This window comes from Staurois parvus, unplaced genomic scaffold (genome assembly GCF_062004578.1).
Source record: "Staurois parvus isolate SC_StPar_1 unplaced genomic scaffold, SC_StPar_1.0 ptg000449l, whole genome shotgun sequence".
Classification (NCBI taxonomy): Eukaryota; Metazoa; Chordata; class Amphibia; order Anura; family Ranidae; genus Staurois; species Staurois parvus.
In genome coordinates this window covers 2,657,813-2,680,714 of record NW_028318245.1, presented here as the reverse complement: position 1 = coordinate 2,680,714, position 22,902 = coordinate 2,657,813, and the positions used below count along the sequence as shown (strand labels likewise).

Here is a 22,902-nt window from a genome sequence, read left to right as displayed (position 1 = left end):
ACTTTTCAACCCTTTTTGTTTTCCTGTTGCATTATTTTATTAATACAAGTACTTATATAGCGCCTGCTGTGGCTCACTTGCTCTGTGGGCTGCAGTACCAGCTCCTACCAGAGGGTGCTTTCAGCAGCCAGGGTCTCACTCCTGCAATCAAGCTATTACCTGAGGCTGATTGCAGGAGGTGTATTTAAGCAGGACCAGGCCTGCAATCAATGCCTTGGTGTTGTTCCCCCTGAGCCCTTGTGCCTGATATTCCTGCCTGATCCTGACTCTGCCAGAACTCTGCCTGCACCGACCCCGGCTATTCCTGACCTTTCTCCTGCCTGCTCCTTTGTACCTTGTCTACCCGATAGTTACCGACCCGGCCTGCCTGACTACGCTTGTGTTCCCACACATATTGAGACTAGTTTAAGGTTTGATTTTGCACCGTATGTTCTGTGTATTGTGTAACCTTAAATAAATTATATTACTTTTACACCATACTTGAAGCCTGCGTTTCCCTGTGTCAATCCACACATCTCTGGTCATACCTGGATCCCTGACATAACACCAAGGCCAATCCTTGCCAGAAGTGGCTGCACAGGGAAGACATCTTGGCTTGTTGTTGGGGAAGGATGCATCTGGGGGAAGTTGTGTACTTGTCTCTGCTAGCAATAGAAGACAGAGCGTACTGTTGTCAGATTCTGAATAAGCATGCCAGGGATCAGCTGCTAGAGTGCATGCAAGTTGCTCATTCACTAGTAGATCAGGGCACGGAGTTTTCTGAGGTGCAGCCATTGATCCAGGCTTGTGCTGAGTTGGCTTTATCTAGCACCCCTGAAAGCAGGGATTACTTTTTTTCTGCCATTTAGTGCAGACCAAGTAGAGTCATTGGTATGGTTGTTGGAGGATGATCCAGATTGCTTCCTTGAGCATTATTCAGCTTGTCCATCACATGTGATTGTGGATTGTATAAACGCAGTGCAGTCTTTGGTCAGACAGGCTATGTGTAAGCTGAGCTTTGTTCAACCGGTATTACAGACATGGTCAGATTTGTTACACCCAGCCTCAGTCAGCTTGCAAAAACCCAGTCCTGCTTCTAATCCATTTTTTCAAAACTCTATTCCTGCATTCCCAACAGCACCCCCAGTTCCAGCCCAGTATAACCTGCTATCAACCACATGTCCGTACCCTGTTCCCACACGCTGCACCTATCCTACCTTTAACCCTGTAAAAAAGCCCTCTGTAGCAACTGTTCCCTCCTCTGTTCCATCCTCCAGCTCTTCTCTGTCTTCAGCTGCTCCCTCCATTTACAGACCTGCATTTACTTACAGTGCTTCAGTAACTAAACCCAAGAAGAAGCAAAAATTCTTTCCAACCAGTACCATCCTGCCAGTATTCAAATCGGTCAGCCTGCCGTCTGAGAACCCGCCTTCTGTTATCCAGCCTGATGACCCGATCCAGCCTGATGACCTGATCCAGCCTGTGCGCCCCGGCGCCCGTGGTCCAGCCTGGCGCCCGTAATCCAGCCTGATGCCCCGTATCCCACTGTCGAGGCAGATGACCAAGTGCCCGTGGTCCAGCCTAACGCCCCGGAGCCCGCTGTCGAGCCAGATGCCTCGGTGCCCACTGTTCAGCCTGATGCCCTGATAACCCAGCGTACGCTACCCAGCCTGATGATCCTATCCAGCCTGATGATCTGGTGCCCGGTACCCAGCCTAATGATCCTATCCAGCCTGATGACCCAATGCCCGTTATCCAGCATGATGACCCGGTGCCCGCTGTCCAGCCTGAGGAACCGATGTCGGCTATCCAGCCTGATGAACCGGTGCCCGCTGTCCTGTATGATGACCCAGTGCCCGCTGTCTTGTCTGTCCTGCCTGATGACCTGGTGCCCGCTGTCCTGCCTGATGACCTGGTGCCCGCTGTCTTGTCTGTCCTGCCTGATGACCCGGTGCCCGCTGTCCTGTCTGATGACCCAGTGCCCGCTGTCTTGTCTGTCCTGCCTGATGACCCGGTGCCCGCTGTCCTGCCTGACGACCCGGTGACAGCTGTCTTGTCTGTCCTGCCTGATGACCCGGTGCCCGCTGTCCTGCCTGACGACCCGGTGCCCGCTGCCCAGCCTGACGTGCCTTTGTCCGCTGCCCAGCCTGACGTGCCTCTCTGTCCGTTGCCCAGCCTGCTTCTGGAGATCCTCTGTCCAACAACCTGCCTTCCTGCGGTCTCCTGCAAAAAGATAGGTCTATCAGCAGGAGACCCAGCCAGTCGCTTGACTCCGGCAGTGGGATATTCAGCCAGTTACCTGACCCAGGCAGTGGAACATTTTTGCTATTAAGGACTGTGGGGGGGGGTACTGTCAGGAATGGAGTCACCACTGGTGGTGCTGTGGCTCACTTGCTCTGTGGGCTGCAGTACCAGCTCCTACCAGAGGGTGCTTTCAGCAGCCAGGGTCTCACTCCTGCAATCAAGCCATCACCTGAGGCTGATTGCAGGAGGTGTATTTAGGCAGGACCAGGCCTGCAATCAGTGCCTTGGTGTTGTTCCCCATGAGCCCCTGTACCTGCATCCTGTCTGCTTCCTGCCTGATCCTGACTCTGCCAGAACTCTGCCTGCACCGACCCCGGCTATTCCTGACCTTTCTCCTGCCTGCTCCTTTGTACCTTGTCTACCCGATAGTTACCGACCCGGCCTGCCTGACTACGCTTGTGTTCCCGCACATATTGAGACTAGTTTAAGGTTTGGTTTTGCACTGTGCGTTCTGTGTATTGTGTAACCTTAAATAAATTATATTACTTTTACACCATACTTGAAGCCTGCGTTTCCCTGTGTCACTCCACACATCTCTGGTCATACCTGGATCCCTGACACAGAGCCTCTGGTTTATAGACCGGATACGTCCTAAATATAGAACCATTTATCCAACCGTCCTTCCAGAGCCTCTGGTTTATAGACCAATTACATCCTAAATATAGAACCATTTATCCACCTGTAGCCTACAGTGGACTGAATTTAAAGACACCCCAAAAATCAAAGTGAAGAAATGATGCAGCAGGCAAATCCATATTGCTGAAATGTCATTGCAGCAACTCAGAATGGTCCTCAGTAGTTTGTATGGCCCCCACGTGCTTGTATGCATGCCTGACAACATCGGGGGAGACTCCAAATGAGACCACAGATGGTGTCCTAGGGGATTTCTTCCCAGATCTGGACCAGGGCATCACTGAGCTCCTGGACAATCTGAGGTACAACCTGGCAGCGTCAGATGGACCAAAACATGACATCCCGGAGGGGTTCTATTCAATTTAGGTTAGGCGAGCATGGGGGGGCCATTCAATGGCATCAATTCCTTCATCCTCCAGGAACTGCCTGCATACTCTCGCCACATGAGGCTGGGCATTGTCGTGCACCAGGAGGAACCTAGGACCCACTGAACCAGTGTAGCATCTGACAAAGGATCCAAGTATTTCATCCCGATACCTAATGGCAGTCAGGGTGCCATTGTCTAGCCTGTAGAGGTCTGTGCGTCCCTCCATGGATATGCTCCCCAGACCATCACTGACCGACCACCAAAACTGTCATGCTGAACCATGTCCCTGGCAGCAGAACGTTCTCCACGGCTTCTCCAGACCCTTTCACGTCTGTCACGTGCTCAGGGTGAACCTGCTCGCATCTGTGAAAAGTACAGGGTGCCAGTGGTGGACCTGCCAATTCTGGTGGTCAATGGCAAATGCCAATCCAGCTCTATGGTGCCGGGCAGTGAGCACAGGGCCCATTAGATGACGTCGGGCCCTCAGGCCACCATCATGAAGTCTGTTTCTGATTGGTCATAGACCATCACACCAGTGGCCTGCTGGAGGTAATTTTGTAGGGTTTTAGCAGGGCTCCTCCTGTTCTTCCTTGCACAAAGGAGCAGATACCAGTCCTTCTGATGTGTTAAGGACCTTCTACGGCCCTGTCCAGCTCTCTTAGAGGAACTGCCTGTCTCCTGGAATCTCCTCCATGCTCTTGAGACTGTGCTGGGAGACACAGCAAACCTTCTGGCAATGGAATGTATTGATGTGCCATCCTGGAGGAGTTGGACTGCCTGTGCGACCTCTGTAGGGTCCAGGTATGGCCTCATGGTACCAGTAGTGACACTGACCCTAGCCAAATGCAAAACAAGTGAAAAACAGTCAGAAAAGATGAGGAGGGAAAAAAATGTCAGTGGCCTCCATCTGTAAAACCATTCCTGTTTTGGGGGTCATCTCATTGTTGCCCATCGAGTCCCCCTGTTGTTAATTTCATTAACACCAAAGCAGCTGAAACTGATGAACAACCCCCTCTGCTACTTAACTGATCAGATCCATATCCCAGGAGTGTCATGGACGTGATGCTAGGACTCATTTTACAAAGTCTGCCTTTCTTTTTTTGAGCAGTGTATATTGAGTGGAACAAAAAGACGAATCTCTGGGACATGCAGAGAGTAAGAGCCTGATTGTACAGACACGGGAAGTGATACCACAAATGGAGAGGAAGTGGTGTCAGGTGCCAACAGGAAGTGATATACAGACAGGAAGGGCGGTAACTTAAGAACAGGAAGTGAGTCGGAAGGAAGTAGAGAGGAGACCTTGCTGGAACTGGCAGCAGAGGAGGTAATAAGATGACGTCTGTGACATCTTTTATTTCTAACAGATGCGGATATACACATATATACTGAATATTATATACAATTATCAATACAGAGATAGAGACGTACTAATCTGCATATTGGGATGATTCGCTGAAATGTGCCCTAGAAATATCACCTATATACTGTACAAAGATATAGATTCCCCTCTATGGAAGTTGGATGTCTCCATAAATAGAACTCTGCACTAATGTAACAATGTTCAATAGAACATATTTTTAAAACATTATTGAAAAACATACATAAAAGTGTTTTAATTTTTGCCTTTTTACAGTTTTGTGTATTGAATTTTGTTTTTAGTTTTTTAGCCCCTCTTGGATTTCATGTTCATTAACACAACACAGACACGGATGTAAACCTCCCTCACTTTTGGGCGGAGGGTTTAAAATTAATCTCTGAATCTTGTCCATGAGTTATAATGACCAGAGAGGGCGCTATATGATCTGTCTACAGAGAGCAGAGTCTTGTATGGATCACATCAGTGGGGATGGACAAGGTGTATGCCGTGCTCTATGTGTAGTCGGGTGTAAACAGACTCCGTTTTCCGTGCAGACCTGATTGCCCTTCGATGTCACCCACCTAGCCAGAGCCTTCCAATTTCTGTGGATTGGAGGCAGATGGTTGTAAAAGTCCAATTACACCTGCCGGTCCATAGGGATACATGGACTATCCATTCATGTCCGTCTGAAAACTGATGGGTGGATCTGATTGGATTGCCTGTGTGAAAAGGACCACATAGAACAGATGCAATCTGAATGTGAAGCTATTTATCCAACCGTCCATCCAGAGCCTCTGGTTTATAGACCGGATACATCCTAAATATAGAATCATTTATCCAACCGTCCATCCAGAGCCTCTGGTTTATAGACCGGATACATCCTAAATATAGAACCATTTATCCAACCTTCCATCCAGAGCCTCTGGTTTATAGACCGGATACATCCTAAATATAGAACCATTTATCCAACGGTCCATCCAGAGCCTCTGGTTTATAGACCAGATACGTCCTAAATATAGAACCATTTATCCAACCGTCCATCCAGAGCCTCTGGTTTATAGACCGGATACGTCCTAAATATAGAGCCATTTATCCAACCGTCCATCCAGAGCCTCTGGTTTATAGACTGGATACGTCCTAAATATAGAACCATTTATCCAACCGTCCATCCAGAGCCTCTGGTTTATAGACTAGAGGTAATCTAGTTTATAAACAAGAGGTCAGTATGGACCATTTACCTGAGTGTACATCCACAGCTGCTGGTTTATAGACCAGACACATCCTAAAAATAGGGCCATGTATTCACCATCTACCTTCTGACCGGGGAGGTAAGGAGGATTCTGGGAGGTCACATGAATGTTGTTCTTTCAATGCAGAGTCTTCCTCTGGTGAAGACTTGTGGCCTTTCACCTAATTTCTGGAACCCCTAGAGAATCAATGACAAGAAGATTCCAGAAGACACCAATAAATCTGTGAACTGCTGACAAGAGAGGTGAGCGGTGTTGGGAATTCTGGGACATTCTCCAGTAACAGACAAGGGATGTGTCTGGGTGGTGACTGTATCATTGTGTGTGTCAGGTTCCTATAAGGTGTCGGGGTGTCACTGTCTATTTCTCCATGGAGGAGTGGGAGCATTTAGAAGGACACAAGGACCTCTACAAGGACGTCATGATGGACAATCGGCCACCCCTCACATCACCGGGTAAGAGGAGACTTTATTGGAAAGGAGAGAGCAGTATGGAGGGTCCACCTAGATCCCCCATCATCTGATAAACACATTGAAACAATGGATTCAGTCAGTGTGTGTGTTTCCTACAGATGGATCCAGTCATGGGAACCCACCAGAGAGATGTCCCCGTCCTCTGTATTCCCGGGACTCCACACAGGAAGATCACACCATCCCTCACCATCATCAGGTAGATGGGACTGAGGATCTAGATCTCAAATACATTGTAGAATTCTATGCTGTGAGATAATATTCTTCTATGTCTTCTCGTTTTCTTTTATAAATCCATTCTATTCATTTTATCATATATGCACTCTAGGGTGAAGAACTGAAAGTTGAGGTTAAAGTGGAAAAAGAAGTGTTTGGTGATCAGCAGTCTATGGAGGAGGGTGGTCCTCTGTATTCCCGGGATTCCACACAGAAAGGTCACGCCATCCATCATCAGGTAGGTGGGACTGAACAATAAGAACTCAAATATGTTGTAGAATTCTACACTTTGAGATGAAAATCTTCTCTATCATGTTGTTTCCTTTTTCAAATATGTTCTATTGTATTTGCACTTTAGGGTGAAGAACTGAATGAGATCAAAGTTGAGGTTAAAGTTGAAAAAGAAGAGATGTTTGGAGATCAGCAGTCTATGGAGGAAGGTGGTCCTCTGTATTCCCGGGATTCCACACAGGAAGATCCCACCATCCCTCACCATCATCAGATAGATGGATCCAGTAATGGGAACCCACCAGAGAGATGCCCCCGTCCTCTGTATTCCTGGGATTCCACACAGGAAGGTCACACCATCCCTCACCATCATCAGGTAGGTGGGACTGAGCAATTAGAACTCAAATGTATTCTAAGCTATGAGATGATATTTATTCTATGTAATCTCTTGCGCCATTTTGTAAATGTATTTTGTCATCTTTGAAATTTAGGGTGAGAAATGTTTCTGGGATTCCATACAGGAAGATCACACCATCCCTCACAAAGATCAGGTAGGTGGGACTGGGCATGTAGACCTAAATATTTCTTCTAAGCAACAGTATGATATGACATTCTTCTATAAATTTTCTCGATTTAATCCTTGCTCCTACATCGGCCATTTCTAGCTCTTGAGCACCCTACATTTTTCACACCCCATTTTTGTTTTGTTAATCAATATATATTCCTTTCCTCTGTGAGTCCTCTTCCTCTGGTTTTTTTCCACCAAAGGGAGTGCATAGTGAATGACGTTGTGCAGTTCCTTGCTCCTGTAAGTCCAGGCCGACATTGGCTTCCTTAGCACACAGGAAATGGGCAGTAGACCTGATTTATCTACTATATGCTTTACATAGTTAGTCTGGCTGAAAAAAGACAACAGTCCATCCAGTTCAACCATTGATCCTGCGGAAGGCAAAAACACCCAGCAAAGCATACTCCAATTTGCTCCTGCAGGGAAAAAATTCCTTCCTGATCCCCTGAGAGACAATTGGATATTCCCTGGATCAACTTTCCCTATAAATGTTATATCCAGTTATATTCTGTGTATCCAAGAAAGAATCCAGGACTTTCCTACAGCAATCCACTGAGCTAGCCACAACCAACTCTTGAGGGAGTCTATTCCCTGACATTTAGCTCAGTAACACCTGCCGGTCTTGCCCATCCCCCAGCCTGTGACTAGACAGTTAAATGAGAAGCAGCAGACTGATGAGCTCATCTCTGTCACTCTGCTCTCTCCTCCTATCAGCATGTACCTTTTTAAAAGTTCAGAAGAGCTGATTGGCCTACTGTTCTGCTTCTCCCTCTCCCAGTCTGAGCTCTTATGTACAGATACTGCAAGAGCCTGATGCCAGGTTACATTTAGGTACTTACACTGCTTACATTTTTCTAAAAAAAAAAAAAAAAAACACATATTATGATGTAGTAGGGAATGCAGAGCTCCTGTCATTTATGACTTCTTTATCTGCCTTGATCACACTTTAATAGATGTTTTCTATTATTTTGGGGTTTAGGGTGAAGAAGGGACTAATATAAAAGCGGAGGTTAAAGAGGAAGAAGAGGAGACGTATGTGGGGGGGAATCAGCCGTCCATGGAGGAGGTTGGGACGATGATGAAGAATGAACAGGACGAAATTCCTCTACCTACCAACACATGTAAGTACAGACACTGTGGAGGAAACGGGTCACAGTCGATAATTCTCAGATCTTCACATCATCCTGTAGGCAGGTGCTAAATGGTTAAATATAAGTTTGCCTAATAAAGGGTTAATCTGTGGTGTTGCAAGGTGTAAGGTACATGTGACATAAATGTATAGATTTGAGTAGATAAGATGTAGTTTCAGTCTTTGTCATTAAAGAAATATTCAGTCCTTGTCATTGGGGAAATGAGGTACTCAGACACAGTGGCTCATCAATTAGGGTCTGAAAAGCCGGCTTCCTCTGGATGTGATGCCTATGTACTAATGAGGTCTTGTCACCTTCTGGTGAAACTGGTTTAAAGAAAATGGCTCCGGACATTTCTGCTTCATGACAGCAGGGGGTCTCTGATCTGTCTGGGGAGCTAAAAGTGTTTACATACATCAAAGGGGTATGTTTAATCTCTCATAAAAGTTAAGATATTAGTTGAAGAGAGATGGAAATGCTCCCTTCTTATAGGGCATTCTGTGCGCCACACCGACACCTAAAAATCATATTTGTAGCTTAGGTAGAAAGCTTAGGTAGAAGGCCGGAAAAATGCAGGAAATGGTTAGGTGGCGCTGGATCGTGACAGTCGAACAGTGTTTGGTACTGTCGCGATCGGACTGATGCGCTGGTGTTGGAAATCCAATCCCCAACTTGGTGTTTCAAGCCAGTCTTGGCCCGATTGAACTTGGGCAGGTCAGCACCCAGAACATCCTGTGGGCGGGTGCAGGAGCAGCCCCCAGAGTCAATTGGCCGAAGACTAATGTCCTGCCTATGTCCATATCCTCATAAATGGAGTACCCGGACATTGGGATATTGTGATTCGTATGGAGCTGGTTGATCGACCAACGGATTGCTGACTTTTCTGACTTGCTCTAGTCGCAGGGTAAATCCTGGTAAAGTTTTTTTCTGTCTTTTATTCCCTTTTATTTTATAGTGAATAGTTATTTGTGTGTCTTCTTGTATTTTTTGTATTTTCTGTAACTTTTTATATTTTGTACATATTTTATGCACTGCCCACTTTTGGGAAATTAAATCTTAAAATTAATTAGTGAACTGTGTATTTAAGCACGGGCTCATATGTTCGGAGAGATTAGATTGGATAGATTAGATTGTATTGTATTTTAGTGCCTTTAAACGCTCTGTCAAGCTCATTGCCAATCTGTATGCAATTGCACTGCATGTGGGCAGATTGCGTGCAGATTGTAAACGGTAACAGAATTACGAGACGGAGATCTGTGTGTGGGGTGTCTCAGCAGACCGTTCTGCGGATAAACTGTTGGGTGGTGGCAGGCTAACTTTTGTGGTGTGTCTGGTGCGGGAGGTTTATGGACAGTGGAAGGGTGATTAACACCGGAGTTCAAGCTGTAGGATAGCTGGAAATATTTTATTGAAATAAAATCTTGCAACCAGCTTACATTTTATACAAAAATACAAAAAAGAATACATACAGTATTCAATTATCTGGAAACATAAGCAAAAACAAGAACAGGATACATCTCCCTAAATCAGATATATACTTTCCACTGAATAACAACAGCCTTTATGGCTTTAAAAACACTACTTATCTACTCAACCAAAGCGTAGGAATCCAGACTTTAAGGTGCACATAGCCTTTCTTCAAAAAGACTTCTAACCAAAATCTAGGGGAGTGAATGAAGAGGAAAAACAGGAAAGCAACCTCACCAAGAGATCAACAGATTGCAGCTACAGGCCTGATGTTCCTCCACGCCTCTATCCAGGCCTTTCGCCGCAACCTGCCTTTCGCTAGACCCCGAATCTTCCCTACCTCACCAAGGATGTCACACACCACCACCTGAACAGGAAGGACCTTCTGCCGCAGGGAAACCTGACACCGTGTATTCCAGGTGTAGTAACGGGTCACTAGACAAACTAGAAAAAGAGTGTTCAAATCAAAACCAGTATGACTTTCCAATGCCCCATATACCCACTCTGCATAAGACATGCAGTGCAGGAAGGGGATGTTTAGAGCCCTCCCCACCTCTTTATACACCTCTATGTTGAAGGGACACTGAAGCAAGAAGTGGTCCATAGATTCCACCTCGCCCCCACACTCCGTCCTCGGACAACCACGGTTATCTAGAGAACGGTACTTCAGGTTTCCCCTCACATAGAGCCTGCCATGGAACGCAAGCCAGGCCTGGTCCCTAAACCTCAAGGGAATCCTTTCCATATTTAACAAACGTAGCCCCTCCCACAAAATATGGCCTGGGCAATCCTTCAAGGCCAATGGTGCATGAAATGCAGAGGCCACGACCCTCTCCCTCAAGAGTCTCCCAGGGAGTGATCTCACCTCTTCCTCAGTCATACACCACCGCCCCAGTATCTTCAAGCATGGAGCGACATAAGCCTGGAGCTTACCATGCCTGACTCTCAAGCTTCTCACTGGCTCGCCTCTCTCCCAACAGTTCAGAAAAGGCTTAAACCAGACTTGGAAAAGGCCTACCCATGCAGGCGGTCTCTCTTTTAACATGCTAGCAAGATTATGTTTAATAAACATCAGAGAGAAGCAAACAACTGGGTTGACCATACCTAGGCCACCCTCCCGTCTGGATCGATGTCACATCCCGCCTCACAAGGTTCAGTCTGTTCCCCCATAATAGCTGGAAGAAGCAGCTGTAAACCCTCGTGTAGAGATACTCTGGCAAGAGACAAACGAAACTGACGTATAAGAAAACAGGGACCAAGTAAGTTTTGATTAGGTCAACCCTTTCCCTTAGGGACAGCCGCCACCCCTTCCAACATCTCACTTTAACATCAGCATCTGCCAACCTGGACTCCCAATTTGTTTTGCTGTAGTCATCAGGGCCAAATTCGATGCCTAGCACTTTTACCTTCTGTCAGGGTTCAGGGAAGGCATCCAGAAGCTCGAAGCCTTCACCTTCCCTGCCCATCCAGAAAACTTCACACTTGTCATGATTAATCTTGGAACCTGATGCCTCCGCATACTGCTCCATCACCGAGACCACCTCCTGCGCCTCACCGGTCCCAGAGTTGAATACAGATACGTCATTGGCATAAGCCACGACCCTCAAAGGTGGCTCACCAGTAGTACCCACCGGCACCCCGCCCAACTCCCTGCCATCTAGCCTTCTAATGAAGGGGTCAATGGCAAAGGCATAGAGCAGACGGCTCAGCGGACACCCCCAGCGCACCCCCGAACCGACCTTAAAGGGCCGCCCAATCCAACCATTGATCAACATTAAGCTCTCAGCCCCTCTGTACAAAACCTGAAGCCATCCAATGAACCTCCTCTCCAGGCCATACCTGTCAAGGAGATGCCAGAGGTACTTGTGGTCAACCCGATCAAAAGCCTTAGCTTGATCCAACGCCAGCAAGTACTTCCCACAGCCGTCAGCCCTGCACCGCTCCAGAGCCTTCCGGACAGCTAACACCGCTGAAAAAGTATTCCTGCCCTGAACCGAGCAGTGCTGCTGCTGTGAAAGTAGACAGTCTGCCACTGACGACAAGCGCCAGAAAAGAATCTTGGCCAGGATCTTTCTATTGACATTGAGCAGGCCAATGGGGGGCCAATTCTCAATCATCGTAGGGTCCTTACCTTTTGACAGCAAGATCACAGCTGACTTCCTCATGGAGGGAGGGAGCGAACCCTCATCCAGACAGCAGTTAAACACCTCCGCTAGGTGAGATGCCAAGCTAGATTTGAAATTCTTAAAAAACTCTGCTGTCAACCCATCTGGCCCTGGTGTCTTTTTAATGGCCAGACTGTCTATTGCTTTGGCAACCTCTTCAGCTGTGATCTCACTTGTCAAACTTGTGGATGGGTTATTATTCTACAAACCTGGTGTAGAGTCCAGGAAGCTTGACATCCCTGCCCGGTCAAGGTGCTTCTCTGTCAAAAGATTCTCAAAAAAAGTCCTTGAGACCTCCAAGATCCCTGACCTGGATTTCGTCAGGGATCCCGTACTATCCCTCAGACTGCTGATCGTCTTAATTGCTATGCTCCGTTTACAATTCTGGTAAGGGTCGGGTGAATGGTACTTCCCGTAGTCCCTCTCCAGAACTAAAGAGGCATGCCGATCATACTGATACTTCTTCAAGAGAAGCTTAACCTCCGAGATTGCCCCAGAATCTCGACCCTCTGAGACAAGGCGGTCAAGCTTTCTCCGTAACTGCTGGTAGGCAATGTATTTCTCAAGTTGTTTCCTCTTAACTAGGGCCTTGAAAAACCTGCCAATCCACATTTTGGTAAGCTCCCACCACTCCGACTTACTGCCGCAGAAATCCAGGATGGTCTCCTGTGCTTGAAGAAACTCCTCAAAGGATCGTCTCACCTCTTCGTCCTCCAGCAGAGCCAAATTCATCCTCCAGACACCCCTTCCCTTCAGCGGCGTATCTGAGGCATTCAAAATCACAGTTAACAAAAGGTGGTCAGAAAACTCCACCGCCCGACACTCAGGTGCTGAGAAAGCAGAGTCCCCCTTTAAAACAAAAAAAAAAAACCCTATCTATTCTACTCTCACTTCTACCTCGCCTAAAAGTGAATCCCATGCTGTCCGGGCTGCGCTTAATTAAGGCATCCTCCAGACCTGCCTCTCTAACTATCGCATTTAAAAAAACGCTGTCATACTCCAGCCTGTTATTGGAGCTCTTCCTGTCCTTGAGCCTAGTGACAGTATTAAAGTCTCCTCCAAAGACAACTTGCCGGGACGTAAAAAGGAAAGGCTTAATCCTTGTAAAGAGGCATTTCCTAGCCCACGTAGACTGGGGACTGTAGATGTTAATGAGCCTTAGCTCTTGCCCCTTCACAAGGACGTCCAAGACCATACACCTTCCAATCTCTACCTCAATGACCCGCCGACACGTTACCATGCCAGAAAACAGTACCGCAACTCTGCTGTAAGGCTCAGCCGTGAGAGACCAAAAGGAAGGACCACACCTCCACTCCCTTTTGCTAGATGGACATCAGCTAGGCTGTTAAGCCTGGTCTCTTGCAAAAACAAAATGTCAGCTCCAATACTGCTGAGCAAAAATCAGGCTGTACTTCTTGCACTTACAGCCTTTATGCTGGCAACATTAATGGTTGCCACCTTTATCGGAGCGGGAACTGCCATTAAGGTAGTTGAGATGAGCGTTTCTTAACTTTTGGTTTTCTCAGCTTTAGCTGGGGATTCTAGTCCTTTTAAGGGACCCTCCAGCCTCTTCCTCCTCCATGGGGGATAGAGACTCTCCAGTGTCTCCCTCTTCCCCTGAAATAACCCCAAACTTGTTTTCAGCAGATATAACCTCAACCTCTAGTGAGGAAATTGAAGAAGAAGGGGACAGCACTGCCCTATTTCTACCTCCCTTCCCCACTAAAGACCACACACCCTCCCTATTCTCTTTAGCTCTTTAGCTGTTCCATCCTTCCCAGGGACTAAGCTCTCCTGCCCAGCCTTCACCTGACCTTTAGATGCCGCCGAGTCCCCTGTCCGACCTCTGCGATGCTGCGGGAGCAAAACTGACGGGGGGACCACAAATAGTTTACACACCCCTGCCCCCTTAGCCGCCTCACCCAACTTGGAACTAACAGGGGGGGACACACGAGGGGCAGACAACACTTGGGGGGACACAGACAGGGGAAGACACCACAACAGGGGGGGGTTACAGGCACACTAGTGGTTACACACGGTGCACCTGGCACCAGGGTATCTGGAGCAGTTGCCCCATCAGGTGTTGGGCCTGCACCTGCCTCCTCTGCATCCATCCTGGCCAACTCCTCAGCAATACCAGATAGATTATGTAATGCCTCAGGGCACTGGTTGTAGGAATGCCCCAATACCTGACAGAGGTTACACCGAATTTGGTTACAATCACGAGCTACATGACCCTGGCATAACGAGCATTTCAAAACCTCACAACTTGAGGCGAAGTGCCCCTTGTTGCCACACCGGTGGCAGACTTTCGCTGCCCGGCGTAAAAGACTATTAGTCTATCCTTCCCAAGGAAGGTCGAAGAAGGGAGATGCTTTACCATGTTATTCTCCACCTGCAGCCTTACGGTTGCCGACCATCCCCCAGTCCAGATCCCACGATCATCCAAGATTTTCCTAAGGGAGGCTAACACTTCCCCAAACCAATTTAGCCATACTATAATGTCTGCCGAGGGGATCAACTCATTCCTGACCAGGATTGTAATGGTTTTGACAAGGTGCTGCATAGAAACCACTTTTGGGGTAAGGCCCTCCCACCTGGGGGTCCCCTTCCACTCATTCTCATATTTTTGCCAGAACAAGTCTAGGCACTCCGGCTTCACAAATGATACGTCATATTCCCCGGTCCCCACCGGGGCTATAAAAGCAAATATGCCTACTGCTTTGAAGCCCATATCCAGAATTCTGTCAACAACCTCCCTTTTATTTGGGGGGGCTTCCTCCTTCCCATTTTAGCTGGACAACGTTTCTTCTTTTGATGGTTGGTGGTGATCCCCCTGCCTGACCCTCCAGTGGTCTTGTTACCCCCTGTCTATTTTTTAAAGCCGCTGAATAGCTCAGGGCTCCCTTGGCAACTGGGGCTGAGACGGGGCCCGCAGCTGGGGGCTGAGACGGGGCCCGCAGCTGGGGATGGGGCTATGCTGGCCGCAGCAGACACTGCACCAACCAAATTGGCCTCACACAAAGAACCCATATTATTCATATTTGCATTTGCTGCAGATTTGTCACAAACAACCAAACAAGTGTCCGACACATCACTTACAGTCCCCGCAGCCAGAGAGGCTTTCAACTGCGGCTGCACTGCCTTGCCCTCCTGCGATTTGCAACTGTTTTCCAGCTTGCTGGGAAGTTTTTCCCGCTTTACAAAAAACGATTTCTCAGTCTTTTTTGGCTTAAGTGGCCTAGGGCACTTGTCTGCCTCATCACCAGTGTCATCAGATGAAAATGCGAACTGCCATCCGTGCAGGGGGGACTCTAATGCAGTCACGAATTCCATGGCACCAACCTCCACCTGGGATCCCAAATCTAGCCGCTGTTGCTGAGGGGGGGATGGCTTCCGACTCACCCTCCACTTTCAAACATTCTCCAGCACGCTGAGAAGTAACTTTGCTCACTTCTCCAACCACACCTGGGGGGTCTGACAGTTCCCCGGATGACACCGCCTCTCCAGTCTGGCCCCTCGCGGCAGCTAACGATCGGTCACGGGCCTGCCTGAAACGCTCCTCGTTTATGTATTTCTCCCGCATGAACCCGCTGGATGCTTTCAGGGCCTCCACTAGATCACATTGCTTGTGCACTGCCTGCTCCATACGCTCAAGCTCAGGCTTCATAGCCTGCCGCTTTGTGCTCCACACACGATCGTACGATGACTTGAACTTCCGTAGGTCATTTCTCATTCTGACCAGCTTGTCTTCCTCCTTCCCGATCCTTGCCACATGGGCCACCACACAGCCCCGATAAGCCGCATACGATTCCCCTCCTTTAGGGCCTTTTCCCAGGTCCTCAATAGCTGGCATGTCAGGACCGGTACTAGGAGCCCCAGGGGTCCCCCCTCCTCCTCCCGGATCCTGGCCGGGCTCTGCCATCCTCTCCTGCGTAGTGCCAGAAATTTAGTCCCTGGCTCAGACTGAGGCCTAGCAGGACCTCGCACAGCACACACTATCTGTGCAGCAGCCACGCCCACTTCCTTCTAATGAGGCTCAGCTGTAGGAATCCTAGAAGGGTGTACAATTACTAAACTGGTCCTCAACTCTAATCAGTGCACCAGATTATATATAAGATTTGTATCTGCCAGTGTGTGGTCGACCAGCTGGATTGGAGTGGAGTCTCCATCTGGTGGTGGCCAAAAAGTAGTGCGGGCTGTAGAAGTGTATCATGGCTGATCATATATACGGTTTTATATATTCAACATTAAGTCCCCTTTATCCCCTCTCTACCTCCCTGTCACAGCCGCACGTGTGCGCCTTGGTTAGCTAGTCAATGTGGGTGTGGCGTGCGGGGGATCCGTGACACAAGGGTTAACACTTGGTGCTGTGATGTGCCTTCCCCTGCACATGTCACTTCTTGCTTCTGATGGGATATACACTATATTGCCCCAAGTCTGGCCTTTCCACACACATGACCTTTTAATGGCCCCCCAGTCTTAGTCTGTAGGGTTCAGTATTGAGTTGGCCCCGCCCTGTGCAGCTATAACAGCTTCAACTCTTCTGGGAAGGCCGTCCACAAGGTTTAGGAGGGTGTCTATGGGAAGGTTGGACCATTCCCAAAGGCAAACATGGGAACCACCACAGGTACTTAGCGAGGCCTTGCGGACTGTGGTTCCAAGCAGGTGCCTTGGAGGGTTCTGTTCTACAGTAGGCCCTAACTTAGGGGCCCAGCCATGTGATACGCTACCCTTACCTGTAGAACCTCTGTCACCGGCCACCACCAATCTCTCTCCCTCACAGACAGACCACAAGGTCTGGTCTCCTCCTACATACACTATATTTCCAAAAGTATTGGGCCTGCCCACCAAATCATGTGATTCAGGTGTTCTAATTCCCTCCCAATCATGTGATTCAGGTGTTCCAATCCCCTCCATGGACACAGGTGTATACAATCAAGCCCATAGGCATGCAGACTGCTTCTACAAACATTGGTGAAAGAATGGGTCGCTCTCAGGAGCTCAGTGACTCCAAGCGTGGTCCCGTGATAGGTGGCCACCTGTGCAATAAGTCCATCCGTGACATTTGCTGGCTATTAAATATTCCATGCTCAACTGTTAGTGGGATTATAACAAAGTGGAAGCAACTGGGAACAACAGCCACTCAGCCACCAAGTGGTAGGCCACGTCACATGACAGGGCGGGGTCAGCGCATGCTGAAGTGCTCAGTACGCAGAAGTCGCCAACTGTCTGTAGAGTCAATAGCTAAAGACCTTCAAACTTGGTGTGGCCTTCAGATGAGCCCAACAACAGTGCATAGAAAGCTTCATGGAATGGATTTCCATGGCCGAGCAGCTGCATCCAAGCCTTTCATAACCAAGTGCAATGCAAAGCGTCGGATGCCGTGGTGTAAAGCACGCCGCCACTGAACACTAGAAGCACGCTTCTTTGTCTGGCAATCTGATGGACGTGTCTGGGTTTGGCGGTGGCCAGGAGAACGGTAGTTGCCTGACTGCATTGTGCCAAGTGTAAAGTTTGGTGGAGGGGAGATTATGATGGGGGGGTGACATTTTGGACAATTTCATGCCCCCAACTTTGTGGGAAGAGTTTGGGGATGGCCCCTTCCTGTTCCAACATGACTGCCCACCAGTGCACAAAGCAAGGTCCATAAAGACATGGAGGAGCCAGTTTGGGGTGGAGGAACTTGACTGGCCTGCACAGAGTTCTGACCTCAACCCCATAGAACACCTTTGGGATGAATTAGAGCGGAGACTGCGAGCCAGGCCTCCTGTCCCGACATCAGTGCCTGACCTGACAAATATGTTTCTGGAAGAATGGTCCAACCTTCCCATAGATACCCTCCTAAACCTTGTGGACAGCCTTCCCAGAAGAGTTGAAGCTGTTATAGCTGCAAAGGGCGGGGCCAACTCAATATTGAACCCTACAGACTAAGACTGGGGGGCCATTAAAGGTCATGTGCGTGGAAAGACCGGCGGCCCAATACTATGGGCAATATAGTGTATGTGTGTGTGTTATTTGTGAATTCTGACATTTCTTCCATTCCTCTCCATCAGATGGCGCTGATGTCAGGAATTCCTCGGAGAGACGTCTTCTATTATCTGCTGATTGGAAGTCAGAAGATAATGCCATCACACAGGATTCTCCAGGAGTGAATCCAAATAGACCAAATATCCATCACAGACCTTCCTGTCCGGAGACATCAATGGATCCCTCTGATCAGGAGGAATCTTCTGACCAATCACATACTAGGAGTGCAAATGTCCATTTAGGATCTCACACTGCAGAGAGATCAACAGATCCACCTAATCCCAAAGATTCTTCCGCACCCCATGTAAGGGTTCACAGAGGTGGAAATATATTCTCATGTTCAGAGTGCAGGAAATCTTTCAATAAGAAAGGAAATTTAATTCAGCACCAGAGAGTTCACACGGGTGAGCGCCCCTATTCATGTTCAGAGTGCGGGAAATCTTTCGCCCAGAAAGGAAACCTTATGCAACACCAGAAATTTCACACGGGTGAACGTTCCTTTTCATGTTCAGAGTGCGGGAAATCTTTCCACAAGAAAGATAATCTTGTTAGACACCATAAAATTCACACAGGTGAGCGTCTCTATTCATGTTCAGTGTGCGGGAAATCATTCACTCATAGAGGAGACCTTGTTAGGCATCAGAGAATTCACACGGGTGAACGTCCCTTTTCATGTTCAGAGTGCGGGAAATCTTTCCTTAAGAAAGATAATCTTCTGAAACATCAAAAAATTCACACAGGTGAGCGTCCCTATTCATGTTTAGAGTGCAGGAAATTTTTCACTCATAAAGAAGACCTTGTTATACATCAAAGAATTCACAAGGGTGAACGTCCCTATTTGTGTTCAGAGTGTGGGAAAGCCTTCACTCATAAAGGAGAGCTTGTTAAACATCAAAGAGTACATACGGGGGAGCGTCCTTATTCGTGTTCAGAGTGTGGGAAATCTTTTATTGGGAAAGGTGCCCTTGTTAGACATCAGAGAGTCCACACAGGAGAACGTCCTTATTCATGTTCAGCATGCGGGAAATCATTCACTCAAAAATCAGGTCTTTATAAACATCAGAGAGTTCACACGGGTGAACGTCCTTATTCATGTTCAGAGTGCGGGAAATCTTTCAATCATAAAGAAAACCTTGTTAAACATCAGAGAATTCACATTGGTGAGCGTCCTTATTCATGTTCGGAGTGCAGTAAATCTTTCACTCAGAAAGGTAACCTTGTGCAACACCAACGATTTCACATGGGTGAGCGTCCTTATTCATGTTCAGTGTGCGGGAATTCTTTTCTTAGGAAAGATCGCCTTGTTAGACATCAGAGAATTCACACAGGTGAGCGCCCGTATTCATGCTCAGAGTGTGGGAAATCTTTCACACGTAAAAGAGGCCTTGTTGAACATCATAGAATTCACACGGGTGAGCGTCCTTATTCATGTTCAGAATGCGAGAGATCCTTCACTCATAAAGGAGACCTTGTTAAACATCAAAGAATTCACACGGGTGAGCGTCCTTATTCATGCTTAGAGTGCGGGAAATCTTTCACTCATAAAAGAGGCCTTGCTAAACATCAGATAATTCACACGGGTAAGCGCCCCTATTCCTGTTCAGAGTGCGAGAAATCTTTCATTCAGAAAGGAGACCTTGTTCTGCATCAAAGAATCCACACGGGTAAACGTCCTTATCTTTGTTCAGAGTGCGGGAAATCTTTCACTCATAAAGGAGACCTTGTTATACATCAGAGAATTCACACGGGTGAGCGTCCTTATTCATGTTTGGAATGCGGGAAATCTTTTATTTGTAAAGGAGAGCTTGTTAAACATGAGAGAACTCACACGGGTGAGCTTCCCTATTCCTGTTCAGAGTGCGGGAAATCTTTCACTCGTAAAGGAGGCCTTGTTATACATCAGAGGATTCACACTGGTGAGAATCCTTTTTCATGTTCAGAGTGTGGGAAATCATTCAAGCATAAAGAGTACCTTGTAAAACATCTGAGAATTCACACAGGTGAGCGTCCCTTTTCATGTTCACAGTGTGAAAAAACCTTCATTCAGAAAGGAGACCTTCTTAAACACAACAGAATTCACAAGGGTGAGCGTCGTTAATCATTCTCAGAGTGCGGGAAATTTTTCTATAGAAAGGATAATCTTGTTAAACACCAGAAAATACAGTGTGGTGGAGGGAGGAGATTTGTCAGAGAATGTAGTGTGGATGGTGGGGGGAGGAGATCTGTCAGAGAATGTAGAGTGGATGGTGGGGGAGGAGAGCTGTCAGAGAATGTAGTGTGGATGGTGGGGGGAGAGCTGTCAGAGAATGTAGTGTGGATGGTGGAGGAGAGCTGTCAGGGAATGTAGTGTTGATGGTGGGGGGAGGAGAGCTGTCAAAGAATGTAGTGTGGATGGTGGGGGGGGGAGCTGTCAGAGAATGTAGTGTGGATGGTGGAGGAGAGCTGTCAGAGAATGTAGTGTGGATGGTGGAGAAGAGCTGTCAGAGAATGTAGTGTGGATGGTGGAGAAGAGCTGTCAGAGAATGTAATGTAGATGGTGGGGGGAGGAGAGCTGTCAGAGAATGTAATGTGGATGGTGGGGGGAGGAGAGCTGTCAGAGAATGTAGTGTGGATGGTGGAGGAGAGCTGTCTGAGAATGTATTGTGGATGTTGGGGGGAGGAGATCTGTCAGAGAGTGTAGTGTGGATGGTGGAGGAGAGCTGTCAGAGAATGTAGTGTGGATGGTGGGGGGAGGAGAGCTGTCAGAGAATGTAGTGTGGATGGTGGGGGGAGGAGAGCTGTCAGAGAATGTAGTGTGGATGGTGGGGGGAGGAGAGCTGTCAGAGAATGTAGTATGGATAGTGGGGGGAGGAGAGCTGTCAGAGAATGTAGTGTGGATGGTGGAGAAGAGCTGTCTGAGAATGTAGTGTGGATGGTGGAGGAGAGCTGTAAGAGAATGTAGTGTGGATGGTGGGACGAGGAGAGCTGTCAGAGAATGTAGTGTGGATGGTGAAGGAGAGCTGTCAGAGAATGTAGTGTGGATAGTGGAGGAGAGCTGTCAGATAATGTAGTGTGGATGGTGGGGGGGAGAGCTGTCAGAGAATGTAGTGTGGATGGTGGAGGAGAGCTGTCAAGGAATGTAGTGTGGATGGTGGGGGGAGGAGAGCTGTCAGAGAATGTAGTGTGTATGGTCGAGGAGAGCTGTCAGAGAATGTAGTGTGGAGCGTGGAGGAGAGCTGTCAGAGAATGTAGTGTGGATGGTGGGAGGAGAGCTGTCAGAGAATGTAGTGTGGATGGTGGGAGGAGAGCTGTCAGAGAATGTAGTGTGGATGGTGGGACGAGGAGAGCTGTCAGAGAATGTAGTGTAGATGGTGGGAGGAGAGCTGTCAGAGAATGTAGTGTGGATGGTGGGGGGAGAGCTGTCAAAGAATGTATTGTGGATGGTGGAGGAGAGCTGTCGGAGAATGTAGTGTGGATGGTGGGGGGAGGAGAGCTGTCGGAGAATGTAGTGTGGATGGTGGAGAAGAGCTGTCGGAGAATGTAGTGTGGATGGTGGAGGAGAGCTGTCAGAGAATGTAATGTGGATGGTGGGGGGAGGAGAGCTGTCAGAGAATGTAGTGTGGATGGTGGAGTAGAGCTGTCAGAGAATGTAGTGTGGATTTCCTGGGAAATTCCTGCAGCTTAACATCTCCACCTCTAGGACCTCTGGCGGTACTTTTGACTTTGCACCTCGGGCTTTCTTTTGGCTCTCTCCATCACTAATCAAGCAAGAATGCTGAGCTCTCTGTCTACTCTTTGGCTTTTGTCACGGACTGCCCAGCTGGTACCACTAAGTCCTGTTCAGCCACTCTGCCCCCTACTGGGAGTGGATTCCTGATCTCTGAAGGTGTGGATGGGAGGAGCTCCTGGAGAATGTAGTATGGACATTGAGAGAAGAGATCCAACATCGGGGTGCAGAGAGTGTTTAGTGATGTGGACTCGGCTGAGAGAACAATGGGTGGTGGGGATGTAGACTCTGATGACCAAGGAATGCCCCTACCAGGGTGCAGCGCTGAGTACTTTTCTGAATTTCAGTGTAAATCTCCAGGAGGGACGGGATCCTTTCCGAGTCCATTCATTCCTGGTGATAGGTCCTCCAGCACTGTACGTCGGGCTAATTACTCAGATTTGGGCTCTGCTCTATACACTGAACACTTTCGGGGAAGACGTGATGGAATCTCTGATGGAAAGCAGAAAATCCGATATCTTTTGATAAAACTGGGAAGATCTATTATCCATTAGATGATGTAACTCTGCCACAATAACTTCCAGTGATGTCAGATGTCAGTCTGCTATGAAGGGACATGGACCATAATAATTAGATCCAGTCCTGTGCATATTGGTAACCATCTTAATTCTCTGTTAAAAATGCAAATGTTTATACCATTAACGTGTGTACTTTATAAATTTCTGCACCAAATTCAGTTTTTCCGTCTTTTTTTTACCATAATTATAAATAATTCTGAGCCGAACGTACCCGGGTTTGATTCGACATAGCTTACTGAACTTTTAATCCTGAAGTCGAACCTTAGAAACCAGCAATGGCCATTTAAGTCTTTGAGCAGGCTTGTTGTATCTGTAAAGAAAAAAAATGTCTGCTTGTTTCAAATGTAAAAGAAAAAAAAATGATTTAGATTTGTACCACATCTCTGAAGCCTTTATTGGATAGGCAGCAATTTTTGAGGGAGAGAGCAAGCACATTGCATCAAGAAACAAAAATGTG

General features: G+C 47.8%; 1 protein-coding gene across 1 annotated transcript in view; it reads left to right on the top strand.

The window, feature by feature from the left end:
- The first annotated feature begins 4,551 nt into the window (after positions 1 to 4,551).
- LOC149453307 (uncharacterized) overlaps positions 4,552 to 22,902 on the top strand; it is a 29,821-nt gene continuing 11,470 nt past the window's right edge. Inside the window, exons 1-9 of the mRNA XM_089688570.1 lie at positions 4,552 to 4,607; positions 6,017 to 6,132; positions 6,219 to 6,342; positions 6,459 to 6,556; positions 6,686 to 6,811; positions 6,932 to 7,177; positions 7,293 to 7,352; positions 8,349 to 8,490; positions 18,188 to 20,245. Of these exons, the coding sequence (XP_089544696.1) occupies positions 6,258 to 6,342; positions 6,459 to 6,556; positions 6,686 to 6,811; positions 6,932 to 7,177; positions 7,293 to 7,352; positions 8,349 to 8,490; positions 18,188 to 20,245 (2,815 nt within the window). The 5' untranslated portion in view covers positions 4,552 to 4,607; positions 6,017 to 6,132; positions 6,219 to 6,257. The remainder of the gene's footprint in view (positions 4,608 to 6,016; positions 6,133 to 6,218; positions 6,343 to 6,458; positions 6,557 to 6,685; positions 6,812 to 6,931; positions 7,178 to 7,292; positions 7,353 to 8,348; positions 8,491 to 18,187; positions 20,246 to 22,902) is intronic.